This window comes from Cebidichthys violaceus, unplaced genomic scaffold, assembly GCF_023349555.1.
Source record: "Cebidichthys violaceus isolate CVI_PGR_0920_01 unplaced genomic scaffold, fCebVio1.0.p SCAF_6, whole genome shotgun sequence".
NCBI lineage: Eukaryota > Metazoa > Chordata > Actinopteri > Perciformes > Stichaeidae > Cebidichthys > Cebidichthys violaceus.
The window spans coordinates 13,859,627-13,876,931 of record NW_027176816.1 but is presented as its reverse complement, the minus strand read 5'-3'; the positions used below and the strand labels follow the sequence as shown (position 1 = coordinate 13,876,931).

General features: G+C 41.6%; 1 protein-coding gene across 3 annotated transcripts in view; it reads left to right on the top strand.

Annotated features, from left to right (window-relative positions):
* Positions 1-16,367, top strand: part of myt1a (myelin transcription factor 1a) — an 18,086-nt gene extending 1,719 nt beyond the window's left edge. The window contains exons 4-23 of one of the 3 annotated variants that reach the window (XM_068733128.1): positions 1,283-1,325; positions 1,420-1,485; positions 1,791-2,041; positions 2,745-3,857; positions 5,076-5,195; positions 5,545-5,635; positions 6,213-6,326; positions 6,474-6,691; positions 7,570-7,772; positions 7,867-8,082; positions 8,194-8,342; positions 9,648-9,710; positions 11,097-11,165; positions 11,419-11,481; positions 11,574-11,657; positions 12,415-12,636; positions 12,770-12,861; positions 13,103-13,206; positions 13,545-13,688; positions 15,301-16,367. In XM_068733128.1, the coding sequence (XP_068589229.1) occupies positions 1,283-1,325; positions 1,420-1,485; positions 1,791-2,041; positions 2,745-3,857; positions 5,076-5,195; positions 5,545-5,635; positions 6,213-6,326; positions 6,474-6,691; positions 7,570-7,772; positions 7,867-8,082; positions 8,194-8,342; positions 9,648-9,710; positions 11,097-11,165; positions 11,419-11,481; positions 11,574-11,657; positions 12,415-12,636; positions 12,770-12,861; positions 13,103-13,206; positions 13,545-13,688; positions 15,301-15,444 (3,569 nt within the window). In that variant the 3' untranslated portion in view covers positions 15,445-16,367. Of the gene's footprint in view, positions 1-1,282; positions 1,326-1,416; positions 1,486-1,790; positions 2,042-2,744; positions 3,858-5,075; positions 5,196-5,544; positions 5,636-6,212; positions 6,327-6,473; positions 6,692-7,569; positions 7,773-7,866; positions 8,083-8,193; positions 8,343-9,647; positions 9,711-11,096; positions 11,166-11,418; positions 11,482-11,573; positions 11,658-12,414; positions 12,637-12,769; positions 12,862-13,102; positions 13,207-13,544; positions 13,689-15,300 lie in introns of all 3 variants that reach the window. The other 2 variants (XM_068733129.1, XM_068733127.1) reach the window with 2 other exon arrangements.
* Positions 16,368-17,305: the final 938 nt, after the last annotated feature.

Here is a 17,305-nt window from a genome sequence, read left to right as displayed (position 1 = left end):
ACTCCAGTGTTGGAAGACAACCTGGTGTCAGGTTTGCCGTGTGTCAAATGATTTTCTAGTTAATTGATACATTTACTATTTTTCTCAATATATTTGTCTCATTTTGTGACACTTAACAACCTCAAATTATAAGTGCAAACAACTCTGTCACAACTGTTTCATGGGATTCACAACTCTATTGCATGTCTGCAAAAGGTAATAATACCTGCAAAACATTTCATTCATGCTTTATAACCTAGTTGTTGTGTCAGTAAGTTGGCCAATGCCTCCAAAATGAAAAGTTGTTTTGTCATTGTGTGAGCCGTACTGGTCAAGAAGTTGACATTGAAGTTTTTTTCATCATGGGGGTCAACTCTTATATACAAATCTCTGTTTTGTTGACTCTGACAGCTTACTGTTCTATACAATAATGTCAGTGTATCACACTGAGCTCCTGAGATTCTGATTTCAACAGAAAATTACAAACAGAAAATGTGCCACAAAATGACATCCATGAAGTCCAAAAACCTGATGAAGTAAAAACCTGAGGTAGTTCAGTAAAAAACAACAAATTGTACCTCTTCACAGAACATAATATCATGTCACAGAGATTCATGGAATATACATGTATGTGTAGATTTTGATAATTAAATGGATCTTTCTTCATGTGTTGGCTCTAACGATAAAAGAAGTTATGAAGAACATAACGATTTCACTGAGAATCAAATCAGTTTTGGTCAGCAAGACAATTTGCATAATGGTTATTTTGCAAATTGTAAACAATTGTACTTATTTTTTTACACACGTGTGCCAAAACAAATGCAGTGTGCTTGAATTAATGAGAAGTTCTAATATGTTGTGAACAACAAACTAATTGTTCAGAGATATGAACTTATTGTTTTGAAATTCTAATAAGAGTTGAGCCAAAGCTAGTGAGACATTGAACTACATTTTGAATCGTGGCCTTGCTACAAGTGATAGCCTCAAGATTATATAATTATCATTGGCTAAAGACCCTTATCATTTCAGGAGCAACTAACATTACCAAACAATTTCTTTGTCTTTCTGGGTCCTTGGGGCTCTGTGGCCCAATAGAGCATCTTTGCTGGTTCATAATCCAGTTTGCAAGTCTTGCACTCACCTCATGAAGACAGAAAGAGTCATATACTCTGTATGGACATGGATGAATTTCGAAATGTGCAAATGTGCCATGAATAAAGCCTCCACAAAATAAAAGCATCGCTGCCTTTGCAATTGACTTTTATTTCTGCATCTACTGACTCTTCTGTCGCTTTATTCTCAGTGTCGTCAGACCTTGTGGGACAAGAGATGAAGCAGGAGTTAAAGTGAGTGATTATATGCTTCACTTCAGACTATCATGATGTATGAAGTGTGTCTTGTGTGTATGAAGTGTGTATTTGTCTTGCTGTGTGTCAGTAGCAGCTGTCCCACCCCTGGATGTGATGGCAAAGGCCACGTCAGTGGAAGATACTCTCGACATAGAAGGTAGGAACCATACTGTATGTCATCAAACAGCTAGCGCTTTGTATTTTGGTATGTGACCTATACAAAGCTCACAGAATCAGCACTCAGATGGAGATGAAGGCAATTGCTGCATTTTTGACAACGTATTTCAGAATTTCATGTTATCATACATTACATATACAGCCCTGCTAGAAGCTCCAATGTTCATTACATCTCACAATGTAAAGTGTTGGCCAGAACAACAACAACAAGCTAGTGATTTTGCTGTTTTATGTTAACATGTTAGTTGTTAGCATTTACTTACATATCCGTCCTGCTCTCCTTAGCATACTGGGATGCCCAATAGTGAAGAAAAGGAAGCTGGAGGAGGCGGAAGCTGAGGAGAACCAGTCTGCTCCCAAGAGGAGGAACCAGCCTGCTACAGAAGCAGGAGATGAAGGCTTCAATGCAGACAGTGATGCAGCAGAAGAGGAGGAAGTACAGAAAGAGGAGAAAGAGGAGGAAGAGGAGGAAGACGACAACAATCTCAAAGAGAAGAAGAAAAACAAAACGAAATGCAGCCCAGAGTCAACGAAAAGTGAGTGAAACCAACCAAACCAGTTCACTAAAGTGAGATTTCCCCCTCTGGTCTTTCACATTGTTTCATTTCAATCACTTTTAGATGCCTTTAAAATTAATCTAAACATAGACATAATTAATCGAAACTTAATAACTTGCCAAAAAGCAAAGATTATAGAAACGTCAGAATTGTTTTGATAAATTTGTTTAACAGAACAATGTTGCTGTTGTTATTGTTCCTATCTAATTAATACCTGACATGACAGCCATAACCCAATGCTGGGTTATGAGACTCATCCTTTTACCTAATTTTTAGGCTGGCTTAATTAAAGACAACTAAATTGTTGCAATACGGCCGCAAACAGGAAGAATGTAAGCTGGTATGAATACCATCAGCTGAGTGGGTTTTAGAGTCCACAGTCATGCTTGCAGTGTGACGCTAATAGTGTGTCGTTAATAGAAGGACATTTGTTTTAAGTTGAGTTTTAAAAGAGTGAGCACTGACGGCTTAAGTACACACAGGGAAAAGGATGGTTTGGATGTGCTGCATGTTGCAGAGAGAAAAGACTTGAGTGATTGCCTGAACTTGCTCAATGTCTTCACCTCAATAATGCTAAACAAGTCAGATAAAGTCAACTAGGTCAGTCCCAATGTGACCATGTAAGGATGACTAAAACAAAGCCATGATGACGGTAACATTTGTCTTTACTTTGAATCCACAGCAGACTGCTCACTGGTGACAACAGAGGACACAGAAACAGCAGTTTGTCCTCTGGCTGAAGTTGGTGACAATGAAAGCTTCACTTCGGAGACTGAGAACGAAACTGAAAGGGAGACAACTACTGAGGAAGTGAAGCCAGTAACAGACACTGATGAGCATCAGCAGGAGGAAACTGAGACCAAGGAGGAGGAGCTGGAGGAGGAGGAAGGTCAGCTGCTGACAAAGGACGAGTCATCAGAGCAACCTGAAGAAGAAACGGGGGTTACAGAGCCTAAAGAAACAAAAGAAGAGGAGGAAGAAGAAGCAGATGAAGAAAAGGAAGAGGAAGAGCAGCAGCAAAGGCAAGAGAATATCGTAGAAGAAAAGGTGATAGAAAGACAAATGATGAGTCAGGAAAACTCTGATCACCAGTACTCCAGTGGAGATTACAACCATCAGGCCAAAGAATCAAAAGAAGACCAGTGTGAGAGAGAGGAACAGGAGGAGGAGGAAGAGGAGGAGGAGGACGAAGAGGAGGAGGAGGAGGAGGAGGAGGAGGAGGAGGAAGAGGAGAGGGAGGTCCACCAAGAGATTGACACTCCTTACACTTTGAGTCCACGCACTCAGGGATCTGAGGCTGAGATGTCACTCAGGGAAGAAAAAGTCAGCACTCCTATGACTGAGGAAGAGGAGGAGGATGAAGATGAAAGAGAGGAAGAAGAGGATGAGAGGCAGGGGAAGGAAGTAGGCGAGGTGGTGGAGGAGGAAGAGGAGGACCGGGACTCAAGCAAAGCTTCTCCGGCGACAGTGGTTATAGAAGTCCGCTCAGAGGAGGATGATGACGAGGATGATGACGAGGACGAGGAGGAAGAAGAGGAGGAGGAGGAGGAGGAGGAGTATGAAGGAGAGGAGCAGGATCGTGTCTCAGAGGGCTCAGGAATCACGGACGACTCCGAGAACTGGGATATGACTCGGGGGAACCTGGGGCTGCTGGAGCAGGCCATCGCCCTGAAGGCGGAGGAGGTGAAGGGGGGGCAGGAGGCCCGGAGCTCCCCGGACTACCAACCATACAGCACCTCCAGCAAGAGCTCCGAGCCTGCTGCTGTAGCCCGCCGCACTGCTCACTACAGCAAAGGTACTTCCTGTTGTTACTGCCAAACAAGACAACAGTTCAAATTTCTCCTGTTTATTTTATGAATTAGTGGATTCTTATGTTTGGTATATTATATTCATCACCCAAATCCATTTATTTTGCAGAGAATTGTTGGTTCGATTGATTTTACTTGCCTTCTTATCACCGGCTCCCGGTCTTTGTACAGTTTACTACTGGTACTAGTTAATGGTGTGCGGATGCCATTCCCAAAGTATCAATACTGCCAACACTTGAGGTCTTGTTTTAACTGGTCTTACCCTGGCAGCTAGCCAGTTCAGCTAGCTAGAAGATACTGATATCATATGAAGAAACCCTAAGAAGCTTGTCGGCTAGGAGCTAAATAACGCTCCGAAGCTGGGATCAATTTTGGCAAGGGAAAAACTGACATAGCAATTTGTGAAGCGGCCCCTTGACCTCTCACCTCATGATATGTGAATGAAAAAGGCTTCTATGGTTACCCATGAGTCTCCCCTTCACAGACATGCCCACTTTATGATATTCCCATGCTGTTTGAAAGAAATACCAAGACGTTTTTGCATGCCGTATAGATGTGTTATTTTCAACCTGTACTGAAAGGGGGATTTGAACATTGACAGACAGGAATTGCATAACGTACGACTGGAGAGCTGAGCCTCTTTTGGATCCAATGAGCCCAATTATCCAGTCCATAGAAGCCATTTCACAAAGAGAGACCATTGTTTGAACCTTAACATCAGTGAATAAAATGACCTGGTGTGACCTCTATGATAATCACAGACTCATGAAACGTTACCACCACAAATTAGTGACAGAGGGCATTCAGAGGATGTTTGGTTGTAAGTATATTGACAATCAGGTTTATCTGAGCAGTTTACACAACAGAAGTGCTCGCCAATTGCTGAGAAATGCAATTTTTCCTATTTACCATTAAAGACTGTTTTGTATTTGAACCTGCATGGGATGAAGTCATTAACAGAGAATAGTAAAAAGAAATGCCTCATGTTTGGTAAATCACTCAGTGGTAATAAAAATGTATTCAGAAGCCTATTAATGATGCATAAAAGGTATTGTTATCGATAGTATTCCGCTAGACTCTGGGCCTGGTAGTACTTGGTAATAGGTCAGAGCCAAATGTTGAGGTACCTTCACTCCTTGTTACTACTGACTGATGTGCTCTAATTCATTATTGCTGCCATCTAAATCACACCATCCTCTATTCAGAGAAGAAGGAGGTGAAGTGTCCAACCCCAGGGTGTGACGGTACAGGTCATGTGACTGGGCTGTACCCTCACCATCGCAGCCTTTCTGGATGTCCTCACAAAGACCGAATCCCTCCGGAGAGTGAGTGCATGTTACCTCTCATAACGCCGTAGACCACCAGTACAAATGTGACGCACCGGGTGCATCTTGTGTCACTTTCAGGGATACACCAGCTCAAACACAGTCCTTAGATCTCTATTTAATGTGACATACAGACCATTGTTATTGTGATATTTAACAGCTAGCTTGTTCTTACCATTAATACCATTATAGTATTACTTCTACCTCTACTACTTCCTTCTTTATTAGAAGAAAATACTACACTAATACAACTACCTTTATAACCACTACTGTTTTTCAAATGTTGTTGTTACTACTGCTAGTGTGTGAAAGCGACTGACCTGAGTATGTGTCTGCTGTGTGTCTGTAGTCCTGGCCATGCATGAGAACGTCTTGAAGTGTCCGACTCCTGGCTGCACAGGCCAAGGCCATGTCAACAGTAACCGCAACACACACCGCAGGTTAATAAAACACACAAGGACACACAAACACACACACACACACACACACACACACACACACCCACACACACACGCACACAGTAGAACACATGTGCCCAACTAGCACAACAAATGTGGCCAGGGAACATATAGCAGATGTTTCTGTGTCTTCTAAAGGCCAAAATTAGGGACTTGAGAAAAAGTTGAAGTTAGAATTTTTTGGTTTTGAGATTAATGCGAGAATTTTTCTCATAGTTTGGATTCAGAAATCTTTGCATAATGTCAAAGACATCAATGTTCCTACACAGTCTATGGTCTGGCAGAGGTGCAGTTTTTAATAATGGTCTAACTATAAGAGTCAGAGTCAAATTCTGGAGTAGTCACAATGGAAATGATCAAAAATGAATAGTGCACATTTGAACAAAATATTGAGTGAATCCCAGAGGACACCCAATCTCACCTAATACTACTAACACATACTTACACTGTCTTTAGAAGGCTTATAATAATTTAAACACCTGTCTGCATATTAAATGTCTACCTATTCATGAGAGTTTTGTCCCATTAAATGCAAACATTTGGATATGTCCTCCATCAGTCTGTCCGGCTGTCCCATCGCAGCAGCAACTAAGCTGAACAAGAGCCAGGACAAGCAGGTTCATTTACAGGCTTCACCCAGCGAACCCTCTTCCAACTCTGACAGAGTGCTCAGGTGATGTCTTTTTTCACTTCAGTGTTTTTAAGCATAGATACATACAAGGTAACATTGTTCATTTATCGTCAACGGAATGTAGTTTAAAGTTCCAGCTACGTCTATGTCACCATAGCAATAATGCATAACTGACGTCTTCTTCTCCAGGCCCATGTGCTTTGTGAAGCAGCTGGAGATACCTCAGTACGGCAGCTACCGGCCCAACACAGTGACCACCACGCCACGAGCTAACCTGGCCAAGGAGCTGGAGAAATACTCCAAGGTGTCTTTTGACTATGCAAGCTTTGATGTCCAGGTGTTTGGAAAGCGTATGCTCATTCCAAAAACACCCAGCAGCACTGAAACATCACCCAAAGCCTTCAAATGTAAGAGCCACACACTTCACCTCCATGCTCCACTTCTACATTAGATTTTGGCATGTAATGTGTTGAAATGCAAAATGAAGCGTAACAATGAACTTTGAATTGCACAGGGTTTTGTTTTGGTTGTAACATTAACTCTGTAATATTTGAGAGTTGAAAATGTAAAAGAACATACATTGAATCTCTCATTTCAATAACCACATATCTCTGTCCTCCTCTTCTTCCTCTTTATTGATTCAATAGATTGCTAAATTCCTGGACTTGTCTCAAGTCCAGTCTGTAGCCTATCAAGATGAAAAAAAACATTCACACAATGTCCAACTACAAAACTGGAAAACTGAATCATAAAAAATTGACAATAATGAAGCAAAAAAGGTAGAAGCTACCCTAGACATAGTAAAATATGATGTCTTAAAAGACAACAGTTGAAAGGATGAAGATGATTGATTGGGTGTTCAGGCCATGGGTATTCAAAATGATCCCATTGGATCTAATGCAGGTGTGTTTTGATTTTCCAAGGAAATATGTGAATATTCCTCAGATTCTGCCCACTTAACAACATTGTACCTTAAATGTGTTTTAAATTACATTTAGAGTTACACATTGCTGTCATTTGAGAACATGAATTAGTTATTATTGTTCTTACAAATTAATTTGTAGATTTCTCCACCTGCCAGGCTCTGTACATTACTGTGTTTACACAATAATGTATGACTCCTTTGCTGCCATGAACAACAACCACCAATGGATGAAAACAAATGTGATATTACTGTAACTACCAGCAGCAGCTCTGTTAGCCATGTTTAGCTATAACGTTACATATAGTGGTCTGCTCTCCTGTTCTTGTTCCATCGTATTCATTCTGCTCCATCCCCACACAGCTAAATCATTCCCTAAGGCCTCCTCCCCCAGTCACAGTGTGTCAGGAGGCTTTTCTATGAGCGCCTCATCCTCCAGTAGTTATGACTACAGCCAAGATGCAGAGGCAGCCCACATGGCAGCAACAGCCATCCTCAACCTGTCCACCCGCTGCTGGGAGAGACCAGAGACCATCAGCACCAAGCCCAGGGAACCCTGCTCCAAGGTACACTATGTAAAGCTGAACAGTGCAGCGCACTCCCATGCTTTTTTCATTTTGTTCACTTTATTTGCACTGACTGCGAATCTGAACCCTGTAGGAGTCGGACATTGAAGTGGATGAAAACGGCACCTTGGACCTCAGCATGAAGAAGACCAAGAGGGAGGGCGTGCAACCTCCAGAGCCTTCGTCCTCCTCCTCCTCATCCTCTCAACACATTGGAGCAACCCTGTCTCAGAGCAACACTCAGCCTGAGTGGGAGGAGCCGCTGGACTTCACCAAGTCCAGTGGAGTCAAAGAGGAAGACCATGAAGAGGTACACGCTTGCAGAAATCACACCACTGTGAGAAAAGACAGACACATATAAGGAGAGCCAGTGACAACGTTTGTTTGCCCCCCATGCTACCTGTGTTTCACCTTTCTCCAGGTGGAATACACGGCTCCTTCATACACCTCCTCTGATGGTGAGGAAGAGGACCAGGAGAACCTGGAAGACAGGAAGTACCCTGGTGAGGTCACCACCGGCAGCTTCAAGGTCAAGTTTCAGCCCAAAGACAGCAAAAAGGAGATCCTTATGTAAGTCACAACTCTTACCACATCTACAGTATTTGATTTTTCTCCACCCACATTCCAAGAAGACCCGCCCTACTCTGCCTCTGATTGGCTAGTACTCATTACATTACATTATATTATAGTCATTTAGCAGACACTTTTATCCAAAGCGACTTACAATTCAGATTTTATCACATTTCTACACTGTACACCGTACAAGGTTGGTAGGGTAATGATTTCATCTCAGATGTGGATGTTTTCATGAGGATGGCAGCCTTCTTGTACAGTTTAGTGCTCTAATGTAGGATTACAACATCCTGATTATGGGAGGAAAATATTGCTTTGCACATTGCCAATCAGTTGGAGATTTGAATTTGAATGTGGTGTCATAATTAAATGTCATGTTAACCTTAATGTTGATATTGCACATTGATTAACAAGATCATATCAAAATGGTTGCTTACCCCTGTATCCCTATAAAAGATGAATACAAATACATTATAAATGAATATAGAAACATCAACACCACTTAAAACCTTCAGATTTGGTCAAAGGACCTGAAGCTTGGTTACAGTTCATGTGGGACAAGCATCAACCACCACAGTCCATTAAACAATTATGAAACCATATACTGTACCTCAAATGTATTTCTCTTAAACCTAATGCTATGTTCATGTCACACAGAGTTTCTGTAAATATCAATTAATTTGTAGATAGCATGTGTGACGGCCCTCCCATTTTCCTGGAGGCTGAATGGACAGCCTCAGCAGGGTCTTTGGATTGATTCAGCTCTCTTGGGCCTTCCAGGCAATGAGACTGTCTCTCCCTTCATCCCCTCAACATCCCTTCTGCATTATTGTCTTTTGGTTTTGCACCTTCAACACCTCCACAGCCCACATACCACACATCCATGCACTGCTTCCATTGCCGACATTACTGATCTACACACACTTAGTTTACCAATGATGTTTGTAGAGTTTGAGCATTTCGTACATTTTAAAGTTAATAATTAAACCCACATGTAACGAACACAATGCACTGTATTTTTAACAATATATTTTGAACAGTTGTACAACCTCCTTGAGTCGTTAGGTGATGTGAACTCTCAAATCTTTCCCATCTCTACCATCCAACCCATATGAACACAGCATTAGGTTCAGAGTTGCTGCATAGGAACAAGTGATACTCAATATTGGCTACTTATATTCTGTTGAAACAAAAACAAATCCAAAAGTATAGTATAAGTATAGTGTTTTTATCTGGCGCGTCAGTATAAGCATCCTCTTCAAAGGCAATGGACTGATGTGTGAGTGTGTGTCTTGACCATAGATGTCCCACCCCAGGCTGTGATGGCAGTGGACACATCACTGGCAACTACGCATCACACCGAAGGTAAGACCTGCACTCTGATTTGGAAATGATAAGTGAAGTATGTTTGCTTTACAAATCTATAGTGTGATCATATTATGCAGATTTGATGATTCTGACCGGAATCATTTTAGAAGGAAAAGGGGAGTGACTGGTAAATTTGATCGCATTTTTCCAGTTGTATGTGGACACACTGAAAAAATTTGGCAAAATTACAAGCTCTATTAAATCTTACTTCCTGGAAAGACTCAACAAATCTGTTACCAGCCTATGGAAATGTAGATAAGCATGACGCAGAGCTTGAATGAGTCCTGCCCCGTTAGATTTCTATCCAACCGAGTACCACTGCTTGTCATTCAGTACAGCCACTTTCTAATGAATGTACTAATGTAAAAATATAGTGACTGTGAGTGTTGGATCTAAATAGATCCCTTTTCTGCTCAAACAAGCCACAAGGAGGCCAAATGTGCAGCTGTGTTAAGTACAATATGTTGGAAGTTGGAAAGCTGGTGGATAAGAGCATAGACTTCTGTTTGAGCCTGTAAAAGCCTCTCTCCATACATCATGGCCTGAACAGAGGCTGGCAGGTAGCAGAGATATGTCTTAATATAATTTATGCACATCAATTTCTACTTGTATTTCATATCACAAATTAAGCCGTCAAATTAACAATTCTTGCACTTGCTCATGCCCCCAAAATCTGCATGTACATGATTTGTAGGCAGAGTCGAGTACAGTTTAACCACTGGCATGACAGGCTGCTCTCTGGTATTTAACCCCTTAGGAACACATAAGGAACGTTCATTCAAAATATATGTTTTTCTAGGTATGAAGATCTACAACAAATAAACCCTTTAAAAAGAGCCAAACTATTTTCACATTATTTGCTATGACTGGTGTTCAGATGACATGGGTCCAAGTAAAATAATCTACTGAAAGTTGATGATGTTTCACCATTCAAATGTGGCCTCTTCAGTACTAATGAGAGGGCTAGAGTACCGCCTGGTGAAGGAACATGACTCTAAGAACCATATGACCTGCAGAAATGCTGTCATTAGAATTAAAGAGGCCTTTCAAATCAGCAGCAAACATCAGCAGTGGATTGTTTCATTTGAACCTGATATCATTGAGATGACTCGACACACACACACACACACACACACACACACACACACACACACACACACACACACACACACACGTTCATCGCTCATTATTTTTTCTATCCAACTACTCCATCACTGTAGAGATCAGATAATAAAATAACTCCTGTCCTCCCTGTGTGTGTGCTGCCCAGTCCTGTCCTGGTTCTGTAGCCCAGTTCAGGTTCTGGCTCTTTCCTTCACTCATACTCAGACATCCTGTTCTCAGTCTGGTTTTCTGACGCTCTCTCTCTAACCTATCTTCCAGTCTGTCAGGCTGTCCTCTTGCTGATAAATCACTTCGGACCCTCATGGCTGCCCACACAGCTGAACTAAAGTATGTCTGCTTTCTCCTGTCTCTCACCTCCAACATGTTCACTGAGCACTCAGTCTGCAGCTACAGCTCTGTCCCTGCTCTCCTTTTAACACAAATATAAAATAGTCAGAATCAATCATAATTAAGTCCAATATTGAAAAATCAAAACCCAAAACAATGAGCCCTAATGATTTAGTGAGAAAAGCTGGTTTCTGCCTGCAGTCTGCTAATAATGTAAGCCTGTGGAGTGAAAGAACGTCTGTGTGTGTCTCAGGTGTCCCACTCCAGGTTGTGATGGATCAGGCCACATCACAGGAAACTACGCCTCACATAGAAGGTAGGAGCTCTCCTCCCGTTCTGCCTGCAGTACCATCAGTCACTCTGTGCAGACGGATACTGTGATTGGTCCTCTTTGTTCCTTCCTGACAGTCTGTCCGGATGCCCTCGAGCCAAGAAAGGCGGGGTCAAATCAACCCCCACCAAGGATGACAAGGAAGACTCTGAGCTCTTGAGGTGAGCAACAGAAGCTCATTGGCTCTTGCAACCAAGCAAGACATATCTAACATTAGACTGTCACTGTACCACGACTGTTAGAAGATGAGGGATATATATAACCAAGTGATTAACAACAGTCGCTCACTTTTCATGAAACTTATTGTGGATATTCATACACTCTCGAGGAGGAATCCTAGTGTTCTGCGTGACCACCTGACCTTTCAGTCAACACCACCATCAGGACAAAATGTGTATTCATACACGAGAAATACATCTAACAGGCAGGTTGTCATGACATTTACTGCCTGACAACCTGCCTTTACTTACCACCCTCAGAACAAAGGCAGATTACCATCCACTGTACTGATCACATTCATGTTCTTAAGGTTTTTAGTTCAGTTATCTGTTCTATTTTACTATTCTATAGGGAAAATGGAAATGTTAGGTCATTCAAAAATAAAGGGGAGTGTCAAATAAAATCATTTTTAATTAGCTGAGGGGTGTAAATGTAAACTTTTCATTTAACATATTTAATTATTTTTAAATTTTGTATTTATAAATCGTACATACATTTGATGACATTTGTCTTATCTGGAACCTTCTGGGACATCCCAATTGACTCCCAGTTAATTCCTGGTGCATTTCTCTTCAGCACTGCTTTCTATTATAATTCTGAAGCTAAATCATCACATTTGGACTAATGCGTCAGTCTTGTGCTCCGCTGTCCATCGGTGAGAGTCTAAACAGTCACACGATGGTCTCTGCCTGTCTCCAGATGTCCAGTTCCTGGCTGTGACAGCCTGGGCCACATCAGCGGGAAGTATGCCACCCACCGCAGTGCCTACGGCTGTCCGCTGGCAGCCCGCCGGCAGAAGGAAGGTCTCCTTAACGGCACTCCCTTCTCCTGGAAGGCCTTCAAGACTGAGGGCCCAACCTGCCCGACGCCAGGCTGCGACGGTTCCGGCCACGCTAACGGCAGTTTCCTGACACACCGCAGGTATCCTCAATATCTGAGAGTCTCAGCACACACAGTGTTATCCCAAACCTAGCTGAGAGTTTCATCTCAGCCTAATAATCTCAGCCCTGTTAGAATGTTAGAGCTCTTGATCCTGATCTGCTGCTCCTCTCAGTCTGTCAGGTTGTCCCAGAGCAACGGCCAACAAGAAGAGATCCAAATTCCCCGGAGACGAGTATATCACTGCAAAGTTCAGAGCCAGTGATGGTAAGAGACAGAACTTTCCAATCTGCTTGATAGTGTGTCCCACATGTCCTTCAAACTACTAATAATACCAAAAAGATGTGGAGAAAATGAAGACATAAAAAGTCCCATAGGTTTGTCAGGAACAACAACACATAACATGCACAGACTCAGAGACAGATGTGTAGCCCAGATGTAATGTCCTCTACACTTTGATAGACTTGTTGCCACTGTTTGCTAACTGTGTGTTGTTGCTTTCGCCCAGTTCTTGACAACGATGAGGACATCAAGCAGCTCAACAAGGAGATCAACGAGCTGAGCGAGTCCAACTCAGAGATGGAGGCTGACATGATGAACCTGCACACTCAGGTGAGCTCAGCTGCTTAGCTCGCTGCACTGCTGCCAGCAGGAGGAGGATGAGACACCCAATGTCTTTTAAAGTACATCAAGGAGGCACTGCCATGTGAAGGGAGGCTGTTTGAATTTGTTCAGAGGCAATAACTGACTGTAGAGAGAGATGGAAGCTGCACAGACCAGCTTCATTGATCTATTAGTAGAGCTGGATATGGTGCAGCCAGTAAGTCGCTCTGTCAATTTGTCAGTGGTACTAAAACTGAAAACTCCCTGCAGCCCAAAATCATGGTTCTATTGTCAAGCTCTTTGTTTTGCTGCTTCAAGACTGAGTTATGTGTCTGTCTCTGCTTCAGATATCTTCAATGGAGAAGAACCTGAAGAGCATGGAGGAGGAGAACAAACATATCGAGGAGAGGAATGAGGCCTTATTCCTGGAGCTATCCGGCCTGAGTCAGGCCTTGATCCGCAGCCTGACCAACATCCGCCTGCCTGCCATGGTGAGGATACACAATGTCTTTTGGTTTGTTTGAAAGGACCTTGGGTTCTCTATCGTATCAAGACTATCTCTCCACACAGTTACATATTCCACATGTTCGGGGTCTGACCCCACTGAGACAGTTGATGTGGATATTTCTTTAAAACACACCACTACGTGGCCCATGCTTGGGCTTATAAAGCCCAGGTGTGCATGCATTCATCCATTAACATTGATTGGAACAGCCTCTGAGCGGCCTTGCCCTGGAGAGATAGTCTCTTTACTCAGAGAACCAAGGTTACAATGTAACCAAGCGTTACCTTACAGTTTCTCCCATTTTAAAATATAAATATATAACATAGAGAAATAATTAAAGAATGTAAATAATACTAAGTATGTAAAATATGTGCATTATACTACAATATAACACATACATATGGAAAAATACAAATAAGAAATATGTTAAATAATGTATAAAACAATAAATAACAAATAATAATTCAAAAAAAATTTCACTGTAAAAATGCAAGACTAAAATAAATAAATAAGAATATTGGTTCAAAAGAACAGTATAAAAAACACAGTCTTAATGTAAAGCAGAGTGTTTGAGTAAACCAGAATATTAAACAGTTGCACTAAATTATTATACTGTTATTGTTATTGTTATGTCAATATTGCTTAGTTGAGGATATAAGATATAGGGTTATAACTGCTGACTTGAAGTTTACATGTGACCTGCATAACAATGACCTTCTCAATGAGGTGTGGGTGTTATTCCCGTGGGACCCGTGGGACCCGGGCTGACCGTAACCACTTGGTGTAACTAGCATAGAGAGTGGCGCACATGCACGTCGGGGCTGAAGGAGTCTCTCGGAAGACACAGAGGCTGAGGGTCTATTCAATAGAAGCACATTCAGGCCCCTTTTGGAGAGTGACCATGTGGGCATGTGTTATAACTGAGCAAACAAACAACAGCCTCTTTAAACTGGCGTCTGTGAAGGCCTATTAACGTTCCCAGTTACTGTTAGCGAGCCAAACTAAGTGAGCTTAGAACCAGAGCTCTGCAAACACAGTTCAGAGCGGCAGTTCTTATAATGTAACAGTATAAAAGCCTCTCAGAACTGAGAGCACTAAAGCTGTTGGCTGTAATTCATGTAGATACACCTTTGTGCTCAAAATCTGATCTGCTCAGTTTATAATTGAAAAATGAGAGTGGATCAGGTTCTTGTCTTGTTTGTTTGACCCATGAACCTCCCCTCCAGCCTGCCCTGTGTGAGTTCTTTTGGTCCTATACTACGTCATCCCAATAACAGAGGGCCGTGACCAAGCTTTTGTTTTGACGCCCTGGGATGATGACAAGCTGTCCTTCATGAATCTGCTTTTCAAGACCAACATATAACTTTTTTTCCCAGAGGACGTGTCTTTAGACAGCTATATTGTCATCTCAGAGAGAACTCCTCCTACCACTAGTTTCATATTCATTCATATTGAGGTGGAAATGTCCAACAGCACATTATGTGCTCAACTGATGATTGTCATTCTTTATTCTATCAGTAATACATATAAGTTTACCATTCAAACTCTTACTCTGAATAGACTCAAACTTTCTGACTTCTGAACTTGTGTGTGTTCAGCAGGAGCCGCTGTCAGAGCAGAACTTTGACAGCTATGTGGACACCCTGACCCACATGTTTACCAATAAAGATTGCTACCAGAACCCTGAGAACCGGGCTCTGCTCGAGTCCATCAACCAGGCAGTGAAGGGCATCGAGGTGTGACAGACAGGAGGACAGGGGGAGGGGCATCACAGTGACTACACCAATCTTTCTTTCCAAACCCTTTAGATACTGTATGTAATTAATTATTCTCATTTGGAACTTTGTCATCTGTTCTTTGCAATAGTTTGCTGTTTGCATGTTGCTTTATGATGGTATGAGCGTGAACAGATTAGGGTGTGGACATAAAGCGTGGTAGCACACTGAAACTGTTACTGTAAGCAAGGGCATCTCAAGGTATACGCAGACAGGCAGGAGTGCAGAACAAAGTCAGGAGTGCAGTATACAGCCTGAGCTGAGCAGGCTCTCTTAGTTAGAGAACATATCCCATCTCCACTTAATAATGTTGATAGTATTCTATATGAGCATAGTGATGTTGCACCTCCAGGACTAGTTTGTAGATTCATTCTTACTATTGCTGTGTAACTAGTTAAATCCTTTGCAAATGTTGGTTTAATAACTTATTCATTCATGTCTGCTGTATTATTTTTTATGTATGCCTATTTATTCATTATATATATATATTTTTTTTTTATTTCAAAATGCTACCTGAGAAGATTTTAAACGGTAACCAAGAGAAGGGAATCATTTCCTCTGCATTGTTGAACAAAGAGGAAATATTTTAAGATATCAACGATAAATTGTTTTATATATCTTATTATTTATTTAAAATACTGGGATCTTTTTAAGTGCAAATATTTTGTAACTGAAAGTTTTTTAATCATTTTCTAAAGATTTTTTTTTTGGTGCTTCTGTTTATATTATTTCCCTTTTTATTTTCACAAACTATTTTGAGTACATTGCAATACACTGGGAATATTGAGCTACACATATTTGGTATTTATTTGGTGATGAAGAACAAAGTGATGGTGAATATTTATTTTGTATTGTCTGTGTTAATGATGGCTGTGTAAGGATTAGTCTTTAAGTTGCTCTTGAAATAAAGGTTAACCCACAGTATATGCGGACTGGACTGATTGTCTTTTTGTATTGACTCAAACTTACATTCTTTTATTTTGTAAATTTAGTACTGCTTGATTCAACAAGAAAAAAACCTTCCTGTATGTAATGCAAAGTTTTAATACAAATGCTAAGAGAAGAAGCTATTACCTGATCACTTATCAGTTAAGATCTTACCAGGGCCGGTGGCAGTGAAAGCGACCTATATCATATCTGTACACTGGAGGACATGTGCACAGCTTCCCACATGCAATACCTTCCTCCTGATGTACTGTAGTCACGTGTATTGCCCATTTCCTTCCTGCCTCCCTTTGCAGTCTTTCATCTGGACTTGTGAAGCTCCAGCCTAGACTGTGCACAGATGTTTGCCAAATCCCTCCAACTTTGTGGCGCTGTATCAGTGTGTGCTGTTCCAGTCTCCCAGCAGCGTTCCTCCTTTATTTAGGAGTGGGCAGATCACTAATACTTGTATCGATAATACTGATCATGAGTGTTGTGTATCAATAACAAAAGCAAATAAACAAAACTCTCCCCCTAGAACACAAAATAAGCATTTACCATGCATGTGATTAAGTAATTAACTACAAGACATACTAAATGTTTGGTATGTTATGCATCAATCATGCACTCACCTAATTATTGACACTGCTCTCCCCTTCAAGTTGTGCATTAGCTGCCTTTAATAATAAAAATGTATTGGCGATTGTGCCCTTGTACATGGCATGGACCACAGCCATCTTTGACGGGGTGGACTTTCACAGAGGAATCTTCATACAGTCTGCACCAACAGTAAAGGCCCGTCTGGGTCAGTATCTGTGATCATCAAAGGCTTCAAGGATCCTATCATCGTTCAATGATCACTTTATTTGGTCATTGTACTTAGCAGACAGGAGTTAAGGGAACC